The following is an 18984-nucleotide window of genomic DNA, read 5'->3' on the forward strand; positions in this document are numbered from 1 at the left end:
AAGGAAATATGCATGTTTTTAGTCATCTGGTCCAATTTCACTCAGTTTAACTTTCTGTTTCTATCTTACCTAATATTTTTCAAATCCTAGAGCTGTATCTTTTTACAAAAATCTTATATAAAACCTGTTTTTATGAAATTACTTTAAAACAAACAAATATCTCACCTCCCAGTACTGTAGACCAGTGGTAATTATTTTAGTCACCTTCTGCATTAGGAGTTCCATCTTTTGGGCATTGAAATTGATTTTTCTCATCTTAGCATCTGAAGATCCTGAGTGTGCCCCTTGCCCAATCGCCTGAGACTATACAGTGACACCTACAACAGAGGATGTGGAGACAGCAGCTTTTCTGGCACCAGAAATGGCAGCATCAGGAGCATCAGCACGAATAGACTTTGTAGAGGTAGTTCTCCCAAACTCTATTATGAAACCAAACATTTTTCGTGCGCTACCTGCTGATGGGGGCTGCCTTCTTACTGCCTAATGTTATGCAAAATGTTTGGTCTATGTTAAAGGTTAACAACTACGTTTCTAAATATAAAGAAACCTGACTTTATTCCAAGTGTGTTCAGTTGCCTTAACTTTCATGAATATGAAATTTTATTAGTCTCAAAAAAACATTAATACTCATATTTTCCTCAAATTTATTTCACTATTATATAAAGCTGCTGTCACATATAATTTTTGTCTAAATATTTTAAAAATAGATCAGAATAATCCATCATGTTAAAAGTTATCCTAATGCAGTAAATAAAAGATTTTTGATAGTTATAGTCTTCAGAGACTGAATACAGTTGCCCAGATTTCTATTACTAATGATATTTTATTGTGAATTTATTTTGCAAAGTGAAGAATTATTCCCAGACAGTCCCAAGTTGAAATATGAAAGTCCAGTGATTGGTTTTATGTATCCTTTCATTTTATGTAATTTAATGTGAAAGTTATTTTGTAACTGTAAAATACATTTATTAATTAACCACATTGGCTTTACTGTACAGTTTAATGACCTTAGAGTATTTCAATTTGCATGTAAATGGGTTTCCCTAATGATTTTGCAAAATAAATAACAATCAATATGATGGGTGCATTTACTTTGAACAGTAAGATATCTTTCATATTGATATTTTGAAGCATTTGAAATCCAACATACAGAGGTCTTCATTGTGGTGTAGTACAGCATATTCATCATTCACACCATCTTAACTCCTTTTTGGAACAAGGCAAGATACAAAGAGTTTATACTACTTCTATTGGAACTACTTTTTGATTATATGTATTTTGAAGGTTCTTTTTATAAACCAGGTATGAGCAGGATATATTGAGCTTAATAGTTTTTCCTTCTTTTTCTGGTTTGTTTCTATTTTATTTTGTTATTTAAGAAATTAAAGACTGTTATTTTTTTTTCAAAATCTACACTACGGGGTAAAAACTTACTTCTCTGAATATTTCTGTTTGGTTTTCATGCATTTTCATTGTGACACATATAAAAGAAAGAAATTATGTTCTGAAATGTATAGCCCTCTGTAAAAAACAAATATGCATTTGAAAGTGGATTTTGTTTTATTGATTGATTGATTGATTGATTGATGTTGGTTTTTTTTAGTTAAAACTGTAAATGCTGATATTTCATAAATACTAATGAAGATCTATATGTAAAATTTATGAATCTACTTGAGTTTGTACAACATATTTTTAGTTGTGTGTGCCATACATTAATTGATTTCTGTCATTTTCACATTTATTGCACATATCTCTAGAAACTGTATGCTTCAAGCCATATTGACATTCTAAGAACACAAAAGTAAATTTCTGATTCTGCTTTAAAATCAATCATGCTATTTTAGTGTAGCTTTATAATATATTCTCACCATGTCCTGCAAATACCATTTTAGAGATTATTTAAAACAGTCTGCATGAAAGTAGTTTTAAAGATTAAAGACATACTGCTGTTCTACCTTTATCATGTTCCAAGTAAGAAACGACTTTACATTGTTAAAATTTGAGAGTCCTATAGAGCTGCAAGTGAAATTTGCAGCAATATGCAGTAATTCTGTTGGATAATTATTTTGTTGGCATAACCTTACTGTAGTTAGCCATGTTGCGCTTCTGGTCTTATGATAAGGTATTATAATTGAAAGCTTGCAAAATGAAGGAAACTTTTCTTAATGCCAGAAGAATTGACAAATAATTTGAATAACTGTTATCAAAATTGAAGTGGTTTAAAACTGAATCAGTAGAAGTGATTACAAAAGTAAAAAATTAAACTAACTACCATTAAATGTAAACTTTATTCACTCCTGCCTATCATTAATGCTTTATGTCACTGTAAGTTTTCTGAGTGTAAAAGAGTGTAAATTAATTCACAATGTTAATGTCACTCTAACTCTAATCTTTTATACTAAGAAGAGTAACACATACCAATTTAAAAAAAATATGATATATGTTCATTTTATAAAGTTACATATTTTTTAACCTCTAGATATATTTTTTAAAACTAGATAAAATTATAAAAGGAAAAAAATATGTTTCTATGCACTGGCAGTTATTTAAATAATAATAATTTCCTATTGAAGTTTTAGAAAAATATACTATTGATTATATAATTATGAATAAAGGGATATTTATATTAAGCCAGAGTTTGACTAACTGTAATTAATAATAAACAACACTGAAAACAATAATAAAAAAAAAAAAAACCCTTAAGAAGAAGGCAGCATAATATATGCTTACTCATTCTCTAGGGTGCCACGAACAACAGGGCCCTTTCCTCCCTCATCGGATGAGTGTCACTCCCAGGAACTTGGGCCACCATGTGTGCAGCAATCCGAGTTGCCCTTTTAACATCTTACTGACATCTCACAAAGAGAAGTCAGCTTTTATGGCTCTTAGGAGTACCTCAGAAAAATAGGACATATCTTCTCTATGTTTCTCAGAAGTTACAGGTTCCTTATAAAGAATTTGATACAATCTCCCTATCCTTTTTTTTTTTCAGTTTATATAAAATTTTACCTCAAAGTTTCAGCCATTCTGTATTTTCTTTTGAATCAATTCAATGTTTTCTGGAGTAAAACCGACAGACCTAAATTTTGTCACCAAAAAAAAATGATTATTCTATCAATTTTTAGTCAAAAACAGAAGTTAAAGAACTCAGGTGTTATTTTATTTTATATTGTTTGCTTCTGATACTAGCAATCAATAGAAATTGGATAAGAACTGATTGTTTATATTTATTTATTGGCATAAAAGGCAAACAATATTAGTAAGGCAAAGCTATAACACCTGGATGTCAGTACAGTAAAAATAACAGTTCCAGAACAGAAGTTTAGAATAGCTCGAAGATAGGAAGTAAAAATCTTCTATCAAATGAGTAATTGCCCCTGTCTTCCCAACTTGCTTGAAGTCAAGCCCAACTTGCTTTGACTTCAGCTGGATGATACATATGGTTATAACATTTGAAACCCAAACTCTTAGTCACTTCTTCTGCTTGAGCAAATTTTGGAGAGAATACAAACCTTTAATTCAGTCCAGTTCAGCAAACATTTGTTGAGGACCTACAGTTTGTCAAGCAACATGTTTAATGTTAAAGACACCAAGTAAAACAGAGCCCCTGCTGTTAGACAGATTACAGTCTGGTAGGAATATAGACAAGGAAAGTATTGCACGTAATATTGCATATTACATAGGATTATGGAAATGAAATAAATAAACATAAATAGTACAAACAGTACTTAATCCTATTGGCAAAGTCCAAGCAAAAATTTGCAAAGGAAGTAAAGCCTGAGGAGTCTTTTGAACAATAAATTGGAATGGAACAAGTGGGAAGAAGGAGAATGAGTGTTGCTTAAAGAGGAAATGTCACAGGGAATATATTCGCAAAAGAGTAGGCATGAGGAAGCAGTTAACATGAGGTAGACAGAGAAGATATTATGAAGAGGCTTGTGTGCCATGGAAGAACTTCATTTTGTGGGCAATGATGAGGTTTTAATGAAAGAATTTTGAGCAGAGAAATGATGTTAGATTTGTGAATGATAGCATAAATTTTATTAAGTAAGGACTCACAGGCACCTTCCCCTCTAAGGAAACAAAAGCCACTCAGTAGCTTTGTTTTTTTAACAACTGTGTTAGGATATATATTACAGAACAAAAAATTCACCCATGCTAAGTGTATAATTCTGTATTTTTTGGCAAATGTATACAGTATTGTAATCATCACTATATTATAGTTTTAAATGTTTCTATCAATCCCACTAAACCTCCCTAGCGCTCATTCATAATCAAACCTCATTTCAGTCTCAGTTACCACTCTAGCCCCTGGCAACCACTAATCTGCTTTCTGTCTCTGTAAATTTCCCTTTTCTGAATGTTTCATGTAAATGGAATCATGCAACATGTAGTCTTTTGTGTCTGGCTTCTTTTACTTAGCATGATGTTTATGAGGCTTCCATCCAATTATTATGAAGCGAATAGAACAAAAATGTTTTACTCTCAAAGAAACTGTGAATACTGAGAAAAAAAGATTTATGAGAAAATGTCATGTAAGCCTGGTCAAGGTATGGAAAATACAAGGGACTGAGAGACTAAGATGGTAAAACAGGATGGCATGGGAGTAGAATTTGGTTAGGGTAGAAGAATTAGAAGTGCACAGTGTTGTGAAAGTAAAGATATTTTTAGTAAAATTTACTGAAAACTAAATCTTGAACTTCAATTTCCTCCCTACCTTAAAGGGAGGAAATGAGAATTTGTAAATATTGAACTTCCTGTTTGTGGTTACTACTCTAGAGGTATCACAAGATTTATTAACTTCTTGGGTTAAAATCACTTCTCCAAAGAGTCCATTAGAGAAAGCCAGTAAATCATGATAGACTGACATCTGCAGTTAAAATATAAAGGAGCAAAAGTGAATCTAGGACAAACATCATTTTTCTTGGAAAACCACTTGGGACAATGTTGTGGTCACACTGAGACTGGAGAATGCAGGACTGGTTTTGGAATTTTTGTTCAGTTGGAGAAATGCTTAGGTGACATTATGAGACCACTCAAGTCATAAAAAAATTGAAGTTCTTTCTGCAAAGAAAGACAAGACTACTAGTAGATTCTCTAGGTCTACTTTCAAGCTCCTCTCCACTAGCTGAAAGGGCTGCTCTGCTAATCTGGCTGCTACTATAATTGAAGATAAAGTAGGTACTGGAGATGCTTGCATGGACTACCAATTACCAGAAGAATCACACCACACATATTTTGAGTGCTGGCCAGAATATGACCACCACTTGGGTGTACCAGGAAAGAGAAGCTCAGAAACTGAAAAAGCACTAAATAGGAGAGCCTGAGAGAAATCTCCAGGCTTAAGGTTATATCTGTCGAAGAATCAAGTTTGGAGCCTCAGAACAAAGCAATCAAGGCAGGTCTATCCTTATGTGCCCAGAAGCCAGAAGTAGCACTGTCCTGTCCCACCCATCTAAAGACCCTGTGATCTACTGGGGCAATAAGAGACTTATTGGGGTGATTGGAGACCCTCTGGAGCCATTATAGAGTAAGGAATGGAACTCAGTCCCTAAGCCACAGAGTTAGGGTCCCTTGGGTAGATAGGACACATCCAGGTCCCTGAATGTTAGTGTGACCTATTTGCTTTTGTTAGAGAAGTGAAGAGCATCTACCAGCTGTTAAACAGGTCTTATCTTAAAAAGAGAAGAGATTAACTACTAATAATAATGTGCTCAGATCACAAAAAAATTGTTGTTCCTATGTTAAAAGTCCAGAGACATCAGTTATTTGCATATTCTGGGGTTAGGAAGAGAAAGAGACACATTAAAATGGAATGGGATATGATGGAGATTATTGTATTTTTTTCTCTCACTTTGCTCACTTAGTTTCTCCCCTCACCTCTGTTGCTTGAGGAGAAAAGATAACAGTCATTGTAATACTGTTTCAAAGAAAAGTTGTCAAAAGAGGAGACTTGTACTCCCCTGTGGGCTTCATGTGGAATCTGGAGCTGAGGGGACATAACGCATCAGGAGCACATGCTGTGACACTTTATCCAGCATTGAGGAAAGAGGTGATGGAAGGTAGAAGTTGGTGAACATGATGGCAGGAATAACAGAGATTTATATAGGATAAGAGAGTATGTTTTTCCTAGGAGTTTTGGTGTGTTATAAAGTAGGACAGTAAATATCAATAAGAAGTGCTATGAACCAAGTTATTAGATCCTCTTAAACACTAAAAATAATTTTAGGAAAGAAATTGCCATTTGGAGGCTATGTTTCTTTAAGTATCTATTATAATAGCATTATAAGAGTGAATACTGAGGGCAGGGAAACCAGTTGCTACAAATTGGCCAAGAGAAGGTGAATGCCATGACAAGAGTGAAGAAAAGTAAATAGAATAGAAAGACATTTTTGGAAGTGAAATTAAAAGGACTTTCATCAGAATGTCATTTATTCTTGACATATATCAGGGAAAAGGTCGACAAAATCAAACTGCTTCCAGATTATAACTAAAATCAAGGCTTCACTCTGTGGCTTTATGATTTGATTTGAAAAGGATTTCCCATACAAGAGACATAACCATGTTCAAATGCAACTAATAACAAATCACAAAGCCAAACATAAAGCATCTTGCATTAATACCTATTTTTGATTAACTATAGCTCTGTTTACATTATTAAATGTCAGTGCCTCTGTGAAAACTTCTCTGCCCATCCATAGTCACTTTACCACATATGCATATAGAACTTTGAATATAATATCGCTAAAAACTTATCATGTAATATTATAGTTAGTTTGAGGGTCGGTTTACTTGAGCTCTTTGAAGACAGGACTATATCTCCATCACTGTATTTTCGGTGGCTGGTAAAGTGCTTTGTACAAAGTTAGATTTGTTCAATGAATAGAGGAGATATGGCAATCAGAGGAAATACAATTTTCTGCTAAGTATTTAAATATTATTGTATGTAATAAAAAACAGAATTGAATATCTAAAGGCATTTTCTATAACTATTCAGAAATTGTGAAACTGTCACAAGAATTATTCTGACCAGAACTCCCAGTGAAATGAATACATCTAAGTGCTACTAGTCTCACTTAATCAGTCTACTAGAATATCATTGAGTTTTAAACTGCTAGGATCAGTCAGCTAGCATTTGTATATGTTTCACTTCTATTTGAATTACTAAAATGTAATTTTTATCCATTATCCTAAAATTTGGCAAATATCTTTTTAAAAAATGATGATTCTGGCCTTTCTCACCTAACTTCACCTACTTGACAGGTTGTCCTAAAATCCATCTTTAATCTTCGAATATGTAAGGCCTATATTTCTATTATTCTGTCCTCTGCATTCCACCCAGATTTTATTTATTTATTTATGTACTTGCCTTCTGTATTTTTCTAAACCGAAAGTTTCTTGAGGACAAGTATGGTGTTTTATTCATCTTACAGGGTACCTACCATAATGATCTCCAAATGGTATGCATAGCTAACGAAGAAAATAATAAATATAGAAAGGAAGAAAAAGAACCACCTCTGGAAAAAAAAAAAGTACTTAGAGAAAATAAGATTACTTGTGGTCAGGCGGAAAGGATAGATTTCAGAATATTTGATTTCGGCTTTAAAGGAGAAGTCATATTTCAACTGTTGGGGAGAAAGCAGCAGTATACAAGGCAGAGGAAAGTCCACAGCATATTTATGAGATACAAAATGGCCTGATTTTAAAAATGGAAAAGCAGATTGAGGAACTTGAACCTTGTAGCTATTAAAAATTACTTATAAGAGTAACAAAGAGTTGGTATTTAAGGCAGGAGTCAAAAACTCAAATAACAGAAAATAAATGTTAGAGCAATATCTCATAAAAAAAGCAAATGATGTGTTTAAAAAGTGCAATATGCATTTTAAAATCTCTTGATTGTCTGGAACTTTGATAATCTGAAGATACATGAGGTCATATGCATTACACCTCAATCTTTCTCTTCTTCTTTAATAAAACTATAAGCTAAACAAAACTGATTTAGCCAGGAAATGATCTCATATTCCTTGACAATGAAGGAAAACTAATATTTATTTAGTGGATATGCCAGTCTATTTACCCAAAACATTATTTCATTAAACCTTCTAACAACTGTGTAAAGTATGTGTTGCCATATTTTTACCGAGGACACTTAAGTCTCAGAGAAATTAAGCAATTTACACAAGATCACTCTTATGGTATATGGCAGAACCTAGATTCAAACTCACTTCTCTCTCTAGTGCACCACAATGTACTGATTTTACTGTTTTACCTATAGATGATAGTCCTGCTTAAATTATATTTTAGCAACTTCAAATTATTTGTGCTGATGATGCTCATTTGATTGTTTTACCTCCAAGGCACTTAATTAGGAATCAAATTCTATTAATACCTCTTATAGATTATAGTTATTTGTTACACATGACACGAATTGTTTATTCTTTTTAGATGCTTTCATTTTTAAAAAAAAAAAATTGAATTCTGGAATTACAGGTAACCATCCAGTCCTCATAATGATAAATTGAGACGATCAATGAGTTTTATATGGTTATAAGAGTGTCGGTTTATTTGTAATAATGTAAGGCATTTATTGCTACCTTTAATTTATGACTCAGTATCTTTAACTATCAATTTTAGTTTTCCAGTCTTTTAAAATCAAGATGATTTCTTCTTTTGCATTTCCTAAGATACAAGATTGTAAAGGTAACAATAACCTCATACTGCTAATATGCATTAAAATTTTCAAAGCCTATTAAAGAGCATTTACAACACTATATTTTTTTTTTAGTCTGCACATTAACCTGCTAAGAAATCCATAAAAGGAATTTCCTATTCAGCTAATAAGAACTTTAATGTTATTTGCTACCATACAATTAATATCCTTAGAGCCACAGGCCATGCGTTGATTTTTGTGTCAGCTTATGCTATTTATTGATGTATATTAATTCTATATTACATTTCTCCTTGAGGACAAATGTTAAGATTGTAATCTTCATTATAAGTTGATATTTTGCAGAGGGATTTCACACAAACTGGTAAAATTTTGAAATATAAATTGTTTTATATAGTAATTACCATAAAATACAGTTAAGCTGTTTAGAATGTTCCTATACGTTAATTACTGAACAATGTATTTTTAGTATTTCTTGATATAAATAAATATAGGAACTATGTAGCTTATAATATCAAAGCATTTGTTATTCTAAGAGATTTCTAAATCTATTTTTACTATAAAATGTATTATACTTGGAAGTCAACATTTTTTCTGTGATGTATGTAATTTTTATACATTTTGCTCTTTTGGAAAAAAATACAAAGCAACTAAAGAAACAGGAAAAAGCAAAAGAATATCATTCTTATCAGTCTTCTGTGTATCAACAGGTTTATGTACCTATTATTTTCTTCTACATATTTTATTGTTTCAAGTCTTATAATTAAGTCTTATTCATTTTGAGTTAATTTTTATGGTAACGAATAGCAGTCTAGTTTCATTCTTTTGCATGTGGCTTTCCAATTTTCTCAGCACCATTTATTGAAGGACTTTTCTCTTCTCTATTGTATGTTTTTTTGCTCCTTTGTCAAAAATTATATTCCCATATATACGTAGATTTATTTCTAGGCTCTAAGTTCTGTTCCATTGGTCTGTATGTCTCTTTTTCTGCCAATACCATGTCTGTTTTTCTGCCAATAACCTGAATTTCTCTGGTTTCAATGTAGAAAGTAGATTATAGAAAGACATGTTTTAATGGAAGACATGGTAACCAGTTAACAAAGCCATGGAAGTATTTCACGGAAGAAATAAACCTTTGTAGTAGAGCTTTGAAGATGACTATAGAGATGAGAAGAAATAGATTTCAGAGAGAGTAGACTCTATAAGGCTTGATGAATAATTAGTCATGGATTTCTGATGTAGTTCATATCGAATAGATAAACAAGAAATAGAGGAGGTCTGGGAAGATGACTAATTTTGTTTTTGATATGATAAACTGGAAGTTTATATGCTGTATTCAAAGATGCTGTTCACTAAAAAATAAAAAAATTAGACCAGGAACTTAGAAGAGCATCTGTGACCGGAGGATTATATTTCGGTCTCCAAGTGAATGAAGTTACATAGGGAGATTATGTAAAATACTATTCCAATATTAACAGTTACTTAACTAATCACATAATAATCAACACAATATAATTTTTAAAAGATTTTAATGAGATGATATTGAATAAATGAAATAATCGACAATAAGACAAGTAAAACTTAGAAAATAAGAAAAGCAATTTTAGAAAGAGCAATATGGTATAATACCATGGTTGTCACCACTGAACACTGTGTCTTCATGTGGCAGAGAGTGAGGGAGCTCTGATCTCTCTTCCTCTTTTTTTAAGGATGCTAATCTCATTGTGAGATATCCTTCTAATGACCTCATCTAAACCTAATTGCCTCACAAAGGTCCTACCTCCGAATACTATCACATTGGAGTTAGGGCTTAAACATGAATTTTGAAGGGATACAACCATTCAGTTCATAATAGGTATCACTTTAATTCAGGTATCAGCAAACTTTTTCCTGCAACAGGCCACATAGTAAATATTTTGCACTTTGTAGGTCATAGAGTCTCCATCACAACTGCTCTACCATTGTAACAGAAAAGCAGCCAAAGACAATATATAACCAAATGAGCATGGCTATGTTTCAATAAAACTTTATTTATGGACACTGAAAATTGAATAATATCATTTTCATATGTCACCAAATCTTTTTCTTTCAACTATTTAAAATAGAAAAAAAAATTCTAGTTTGTAGACCATGTAAAAACAATCAAGATATGACTTGCAGGCCAGAGTTTGAAAAACCCTGTCCTAACTAAGACGCAATATTATTGATGAGTCTGTTGCCTGTGAAATGGTATGAAGAGAGAAAAGCCATGGTATTGATTAGTTCAGAAGAACATGTCATGTGAAATTAGAAAAGAAGTCACCATAATAAAGATTCCATTACCTCTAGGTCTTTATTGTAAAACTCAGCATCTACATCCAACTTAATAGCTTTTACATTAGGAAACTGATAGATTCTACCTGCTACTTCATCGATATTCTAGGACAACCTTCTTTACATAGATTTTTTTAAGTTTATTTTCCTTTTATTTGGATATAATTTATACTTATAACAAGAATTTTTTCTTCAGTTTTTTGACTGTTTTATTGAGATATAATTGACGTACATCACTATGTAATTTTAAGGTATACAGCATAATGGTTTGATTTACATTATTGTGAAATTATTGCTGCAATTAGTTCAGTTATCATCATCAGCTCATATAGATGTAATAAAAAGAAAAAAAGAAACAAAACTTTCCCTTGTGATGAGAACTCTTAGAATTTACTATCATATATATCAAAAGCAATGTTATTATAGTCATCATGTTATACATCACAGCGCTTACATAGATTTTTTTTTATTGGTTCTTATTAAATTTTTGAGGGTGATATCAATTAATAAAATTATATAGGCTTCAAATATACAACTCACTAATACATCATATTTATACTGCATTGTATGTTAACCATTCAAAGTCAAATCTCCTTTCATCATCATATATTTGATCCCCTTTACCCTTTGCTACCTCCACCCGCCCCCGCTCCTTTCCCTCTGCTAACCACTAAACTGTTGTCTATGTCTATGAGTTTTTGTTTGTCTTGTTTGTTTGTTGCTTTCAGTTTTATATCCCACATATGAGTGAAATCATTTGATTCTCAACTCTTTCTGTCTGACTTATTTCGCTTAGCATGATAATCTCAAGATCCATCCATGTTATCGCAAATGACAGTATTTCATCTTTTTTATGGCTGAGTAACAGTCCGTTGTATATATGCACCACTTTCTTTATCCAATTAACTATCAAAGGACACTGGTTATTTTCATGTCTTGGCCACTGTGAATAATACATTATTCAAAGTGGCCTTACATAATTTTTTAAAGATTATTTTCTACCAGTCAGCTCTACATTAGACTTCATATTTGTTACAAACAAATCAATAGCATTGTTTTTATTTTTCTTTTATATGTAAAAATTGAGTTTTTGATAACAATATTTTTTCAAGAGGTGAAATCATAATAAATATTTTTCTAACAATTCCTTCTCATAAAAATACAATTCTTTTCAATTGTAATTTTTTAATTTGAGGAGTTCTCTGAGATTATTTGAAAGAGATATATTTAGCCTCATGACCTCCAAAGCTAAATCTACCAAAGAATGACTCCCATTAGAGAGCCTTACTTATTTAGGGTTCTACAAAGGACTCATTATGACTAGATTATAATATGTATATGAGTTTTACAGGTAATAAAATCATAAAGGTAAGCTGGTGTCAAATTTTAAGCTACATTGAATACAGTGTTGAGGAATTTCAATCTTTTCCTGAAATAATTTGATATCTGAGACCAGAAATGATATGACCAAATTATTTTTGGAATTCCTCTGGTGACAATGATAAGTATGGACTGGAAGAAGATGAAAATGGAGGCAGGCAGACTAGTGAAGAGGCTGCTACATAGTTCAAGAAGTAAAAGAAGCTTAACTAAGAAGTAAATAAACTGAGAAGTGAGATGGAGTAAGAGACTTAATTGGAGGGTGTTAAAAAATAAAGATTTAGAATGGCTTCCGAGTTTCTGTTTTAGGCTACAGGGAAACTAGGTGGTAACATTCATCAAACTAGGGAAAAGAGAAGTAAGAGGCAGGTTTTTTCTACCATTGCTTGATTGGGACATTCAGTCTTTCTTTTCCTCTAGTGAAAGTGAGCTCCATCTTCTTATTTTGGCACTGATGTTTCTCCATTCCTAAGAATGAGGCTCTGATTAGAGTGTGAAGGTCAAGTACAGTTTGACCTTGGGAACATGGTGTATTATTCTGTGAATAAAGCTTCTCCATGAGTGTCTTGCTCTTGAAAAGAACTTTATCTTCTGTGGACATTAATGTTAAGGAAGCAAAGAACTCCTCTCATCCTCATTGTGTTGCCAAAATTTTTTTTGAGAAAATATTTTGCTATTTCCAGAACATGTCAAATACTTTAATGCTTAGGTGAGTACTGATGCATTTTCTTTGCTTGGAATTCCTTTTCTCCCTTCTCTATGTAGTAAACTCTTTGACTCTTAAGCCCTAATTCCAATGTTATCTGATATGAAGTCATATCTAGGTCAGGGCCTGAATTACAAGTTCTCATAACACTCTGCCATCTTCTGGGTAGCACAAATCACAATTGTAATAAATAAAAACATTTGTTTTATAATCATTTAATTATTGAATTTTTTGATAGAATGTAAGTTTCGTCAGGACAGGGCAGGGATAATGTTTGTTTTGATAATCCTCGAATTACTGTCATTCATATAAGAAAAAAACCTCAAAGTATCCTTTATTATTGTTAATCATAAGTTTTTACGACCACTCCACTAAGTAGTAGGATACCTAAAGGCAATAATCACATCTTAGTCACAGCCCTTAGCCTAGTATCTAATATATGCTCAATAGATGTTAGTTACATTAATGAAATAATTATTTGGTTAATGAATTTAAAAGGCTTAACTTAAAGAGAATTTGTAAAGTGCAGTATCAGTATAGTACAAAAATAGAGTTCAGATTATTAACTTGCTATTTTGTCCACAATGATAACAGTGATATGAAGAATTAGATTTTTCTTTTGCCTTTGGGCAATTAGCTAAGCATTTTTGTTATATTTACAAAAAGTTAACCTTTCCACAATGAAATTCAGGTTTAGAAATATAATTTCTCTTCAGAGTGTGTTGAGAAGCAGTGGTTGAACATATTACTAGCTTAAAGAAACTTTTACTTTAAATAAATATAATTACCAAAAGAAATATTGAATTAGACCTAAGTGTCCTTTACAGTTCTTTGATTGAAACGAGTTTTCATTATGAGGCACATTTCACAATGGTCTCATTTAGAGTAGATTTCTATTGTTATTTCTATTGTAAAGTCCTTTTTTCTGATAGCTGTCCTATTATATTTGATTTCAGAACTCCTAAGTGCTGATTGTTATAATCATATTCTAGCATGATGATCTCTATGCCAAAGTATAGCCATAAAAAGAAAAAATTAGTCTTGATTAAAGCCAACCAGAAAGTTATACAAGAAAAATTTGCTCTTAAATTGCAATTTTAAATGAACCTGTGGACCTAGAAATACATATCATTCCAATTATTAAATAAAATCTAATTTTTTTAATGTATTGATAGACACTATCAAAATGCCAAGTTAATGGGTGTTTAATGGTAAGAGAAGAATCTGTAGCAATAATTTTATATAAAAGAAAAAAATCTAGTTGAGTCCGAGTCAAATATTATTTTAAGAAAAAACTAAATTTAGAGAAAAAGATTTGTGGGGTTTCTTTGAAGATATAAAATATAAAAGAGAGGAGGAATACAGGCTTAAAAATATTAACATCTTTACCTGATTTCTGAAATTAAAGTAATAAAAGGTAAAATAAACAATATAATATAAAATCACAGTCACTGTTTCTGAAAAGCAGAAATTATAAACGTCAGAAATTATATCAAATTATTTTTGTAAATGAATTTGTTAAAATGGAAAACTAGAATATTAAAAAGTCAAATGCAGAAAGGAAAAAACATAAACCACTATGTTTTTTACTTTAAAAATATTTTTAAATTAATTTTGGGGCAGGTGACATTGATTAACAAAATCCAAAAAGTTGCAAGTTTACAATTTAACAGTAAGTCATATATATATCTCATTGTGTGTTCGCCACCCACAGGTAGATTTCTTTATGTCACCACATAACATAAACCACTCCTAACCCTAAATTATTTGTAGAAATGTTTTTTCTTAACCTTATGATTAACATATAAAACTATGCAAATACTTTTCTATATATTTTTATTTTTTTTTATTATTTAAAATACAATTTCTCTGTCACTATCCCAAATGCACCTTTGTACTTAATTGAGTACAAAGTAAGATATTCATTTCTTTGTTAGCCTTGTATTGTCAAAACTTTTTTCTAATAAAGCACTAAAGTGTTAGAATTATTTTTTCTATTTATTTTATATTTTTCCTAAAGTCTACTAAAACTCAAATTATTAAATCAGGATTTTCAAAATATATGTGGTAGATCAGACTCTTCTGGTACTTAAAAGACCTTTATTTTTGCTTTAGCTCTGCAACCAACAAACCATGTGACACATTCTTATAAGTACCTAATAGTGCAGTAAAAGGAGTATATTTGAGAGTATATTTTTGGCTATAAGAAACAGATTTCTCATTAAAAGTGACTTTTTGAGCAGTAGGTACGTTGTTGCCTATAACGGTCTCAACATAAATGGTTCCAGATTTGGTTTCAATAGCTGAATGATTTTATCGAAACCCTAAACTTTTTTCATTTTTCTACACCACTGTGAATATTGGCTTTCATCTTTGGACTTGTTATCTCATGGTTACATAGTGTCCACTGTAGCTCCAGATATAATATTCTCAACCAACCATTAAAAAAAAAGAAAGAAAGAAAGAGAGACAGGGGGAAAAGTTCTTATGCCTCACTCCCTCTTTTTAACCAAGGAAGAAGCTATTTCTCAATAACTTACTCAAGCAGATTCCTCTTTCTGTTCTGGTGGCCAGAACCTAGTCATATGCTCATGTCCTAGCTTCATAGGAGGTTTGCCTGGTGACTGTCTGGCATTTCCAGTTTTTGATGCAGGGAAGGTACAGGTATCAAGAAACAAAGGGAAGGGAAATGACAATTATCTGGGAAACCAACTATAGCTACCTTACAGATATTTTCAATGGCCTTTACCCTCTAAAGTTCATATTCTGACAGGTTAGTCACCAGCTTCAGTCCACATATACATCAGTTAGAGTATCAACAATGTTATGCCAAATCTAATAGAAATACATGAATTAATATTCAGAAAGCCTAATGTAACAAGTAACAAGTTTTTATAGAATGTATAGGAGAAAACAATGTGCTTGAAACACCTGTGTAAGTTTGCATATGTGTTTGTTAAAGGAGTCTCTTAGAAAAGAATCTTCTTGCTCCCTGCTCAGTTATCTATAGAAGTTTTGAAATAGCTTAACTCTGCTTAAGCATTTTTTCAGTAGTTCAAAATGTCTTCATGAGCATGTAATGTAGATTGTAATATATTCTAGTGAAGATTAATATCTTCATAGATTATTATGTTTCTCATTACTTTTTGATTGGACTGCTGCAATGTAAGCAATGAGCTTCGGTTTCAGTAGTACAACCATCTGTAGAGATAATTGTCATAGTTCCAGCTTACAGGGTACCTCTTACCCACAAAGAACTCAAAAACACCTATAAGTATGATTATATCTTTGCTGCATTGTTATGAATTAAGAATGCACAATAATGTTTGGCCAGTGGAAGATTCATGCACAGAGTGAATGAATGATTAGTTCTGGTACTATTATAGTGGCAGGAATGAAATTTAGACTTCTTCTCAATCTAATTAGACCTTTCATTAGAAGAAATAGTACAGAATTTGTCTTATATCCCATTGCTGTTCTTAAGATTCTATTTTTCACTTTAAACTACTTCACTGAACAAAAAAAAATTTCAAGAAGACATCACAAAATAAATTTAAACCTTTAAATGTTAAATGTTTAAAAGAAAAAAAAAAGTATTTCCAAAGCAAGTACTTAAAATATGTGACAACTTGATGCAAATTATGTATTTTAAATGTGTATACTTATAATTTAAATGCTGCAAAGAGGAATATCTTAGTTGAGAAACATTAAAAAACATTTTTTTAAAAAATAAGTCATTTCAATATTTTTTGACAAAATAATAGATGTTTAGTGTGGTTACATATCCTTCTGGAAGATTCCAGGAAACCAGTTTAGATTTTGGTTGTTGTTGTTCACAGAGGGAGGTTGAATTAAAATAATGTATACATTAAAATAGTAGCTGTGACATTGGTTAAGATATAATAACAATCAAGGGAGAATTTTTATATAAACCATTTTATCATAGAAATTATGTTTTACCAGTCATTGCACACTAGATTTTTAATTTTTCCTGGTTTATAAAGATAGTAGGTTTATGTTTCTTTAATAAGAGGTGTGTCAGCAATTGCATTTTGTCAATTCCCGGGTATTCTAGTCTTTAGCACCTATGCTATAATGAACAATTTGTTTCAAAAAAATTTATAATATGAGGTTCATTTAAAGAGAGATTATTACCAAGAACATGATAATGTGATAAAATTGGCAGGTCTAAATTATAAAATGCAAATGTCCATTAAACATAGGACACAGATTTAAGAGAAGTAGAAAGATAGTATACTCTTTCCCTAAGTTTCAATAAGAGAGAGTCATTGGACAAAAAGTTCTCCTGTCCTTGTGCCATGAATAGTCACTAATTAGAAAAAGTATTTGAGCACATTTGAAAGACGAGTTAAAAGCTGGAATGTGAAAGCCCATAATGCATAAGCCCATGCCAAAAATTTACAGAACCCTGTGAGAGTCAGCAAACCCAATTTATTGCATTGGGAATTTGTAGGCAAACAACAGTCCTGCCAACTTTATGTGGTTTCAGAGGTATATTTATATATATTTAAGTAAAATACATAAAACCTCTGAATCTGATTTTTAAAATCATAGATTGTATAATTTTATCAAAGTGACAGATCCATCCAGATATTGCATTATTTTCCATCATTGTTCCAACTGGAATCTTTTTCCAGATTTGTGATTGGATAAATGCTGTAAAGTAAGAGCATGATAGTAAGAACTTAATATTCATAAGTGCAACCAAATAACAGTATTAGAAACAAATGTCCCTGGATTCTAATAACACGAAGCCTAAAAAAATGAGAATTTCAAATAGTATATAAATAGTTATCTAGTAGTAATTCCCTAATAATAAATATTTTCAGTCCTTAATTTATCTGTCAATCTGTATTCAAGAGTTTGAAAATGTAAAGATTCTTAGGGACCAATTTTATGTTATAAACCCATAAAGCCATCTAGATGTAAGATTTTAAGGACTGATGTGACCAAGGGTTGGGAAACTATGGCTTACCTGTCTTTGTAAAGAAAGCTTTATTGGAACACAGCCATCTCCATTTGTTAATATATCATCTATAGGTACTTTTGTATTATAATGACAGAATTGAGTAATTGAGACATAGACCACATATACAGCAGAAACTGAAACTCTTTCTGACCCTTTACAGTAAAATTTGCTGATTCCTGTTATAGATTAGAGTGAGCTGTAGAACATGCACTTTTCATTTTAAAAGAATTCAGTTTTAAACAATGGTCAGGTCAAATGAATCAGGCCAGATTTAGATGGCTTGTCAGTGCTAGGAAAGGAGATGATATTATGTCAGCCAAACGCTAACTTTCTGTGTGACCTTGAGCAAATCATCAATTCTCTTCTCCTAAAAAGTGAGCATTTCCCTAGACTTAGGTTTCAGTAAATAATCCCAAAAGGCAAAAAACAACATGATCTCTAAGAGGAATGTAAAATTCAGGCCAGGGTGTCACTACCATAACAGTCATAAATGCAAGGAGAAACAGAAGTGAACATTGGGAACTGAGGTGACCTGAAATTCTAACAAGCCGGAATTTCAAGCAGACAAATGAGGATGATCCATTGAAATTTAAATACTTGTGATAAGATAGTTAAATACACTTAGGCATGTGTTGTCAATAAGTATGTACATGATTTCATGGACTGAGATGGATAAGAAGTTAATTTTGTCATCTTCAAAAAGAAGTTTGTTTGTTTTTTTCAAAGTGTGGTCCTCATCTAAGAAATGTACTACAGAAAAGAAAGGAAAAATATTCTTCGTCACAAACAGGAAATAGTCTAATCTATCTCCACCTGTTAAAGAATCACAATGAACATTTGTATATTTTATCTTGAGAAGTCCTGCCAATACGAAATCTATTTAACATTTTTTTCAGGAAGCTTTGCCAAAATGCACTGGCCATCTGA

At 31.7% G+C, this 18984-nt stretch overlaps 1 protein-coding gene across 9 annotated transcripts in view; it reads left to right on the forward strand.

Annotated features, from left to right (window-relative positions):
* The window catches only part of LRRC7 (leucine rich repeat containing 7), a 440527-nt gene that overhangs the window by 257676 nt on the left and 163867 nt on the right, over positions 1-18984 (forward strand). The window contains exon 8 of one of the 9 annotated variants that reach the window (XM_036235188.1): positions 261-402. The exons of 7 other annotated variants lie outside the window; for them this stretch is intronic. In XM_036235188.1, the coding sequence (XP_036091081.1) occupies positions 261-267 (7 nt within the window). In that variant the 3' untranslated portion in view covers positions 268-402. Of the gene's footprint in view, positions 1-260; positions 404-18984 lie in introns of those variants that run through there. One more of the 9 variants, XM_016148948.2, reaches the window with a different exon arrangement.

Source organism: Rousettus aegyptiacus, unplaced genomic scaffold (genome assembly GCF_014176215.1).
Source record: "Rousettus aegyptiacus isolate mRouAeg1 unplaced genomic scaffold, mRouAeg1.p scaffold_m13_p_1, whole genome shotgun sequence".
Classification (NCBI taxonomy): Eukaryota; Metazoa; Chordata; class Mammalia; order Chiroptera; family Pteropodidae; genus Rousettus; species Rousettus aegyptiacus.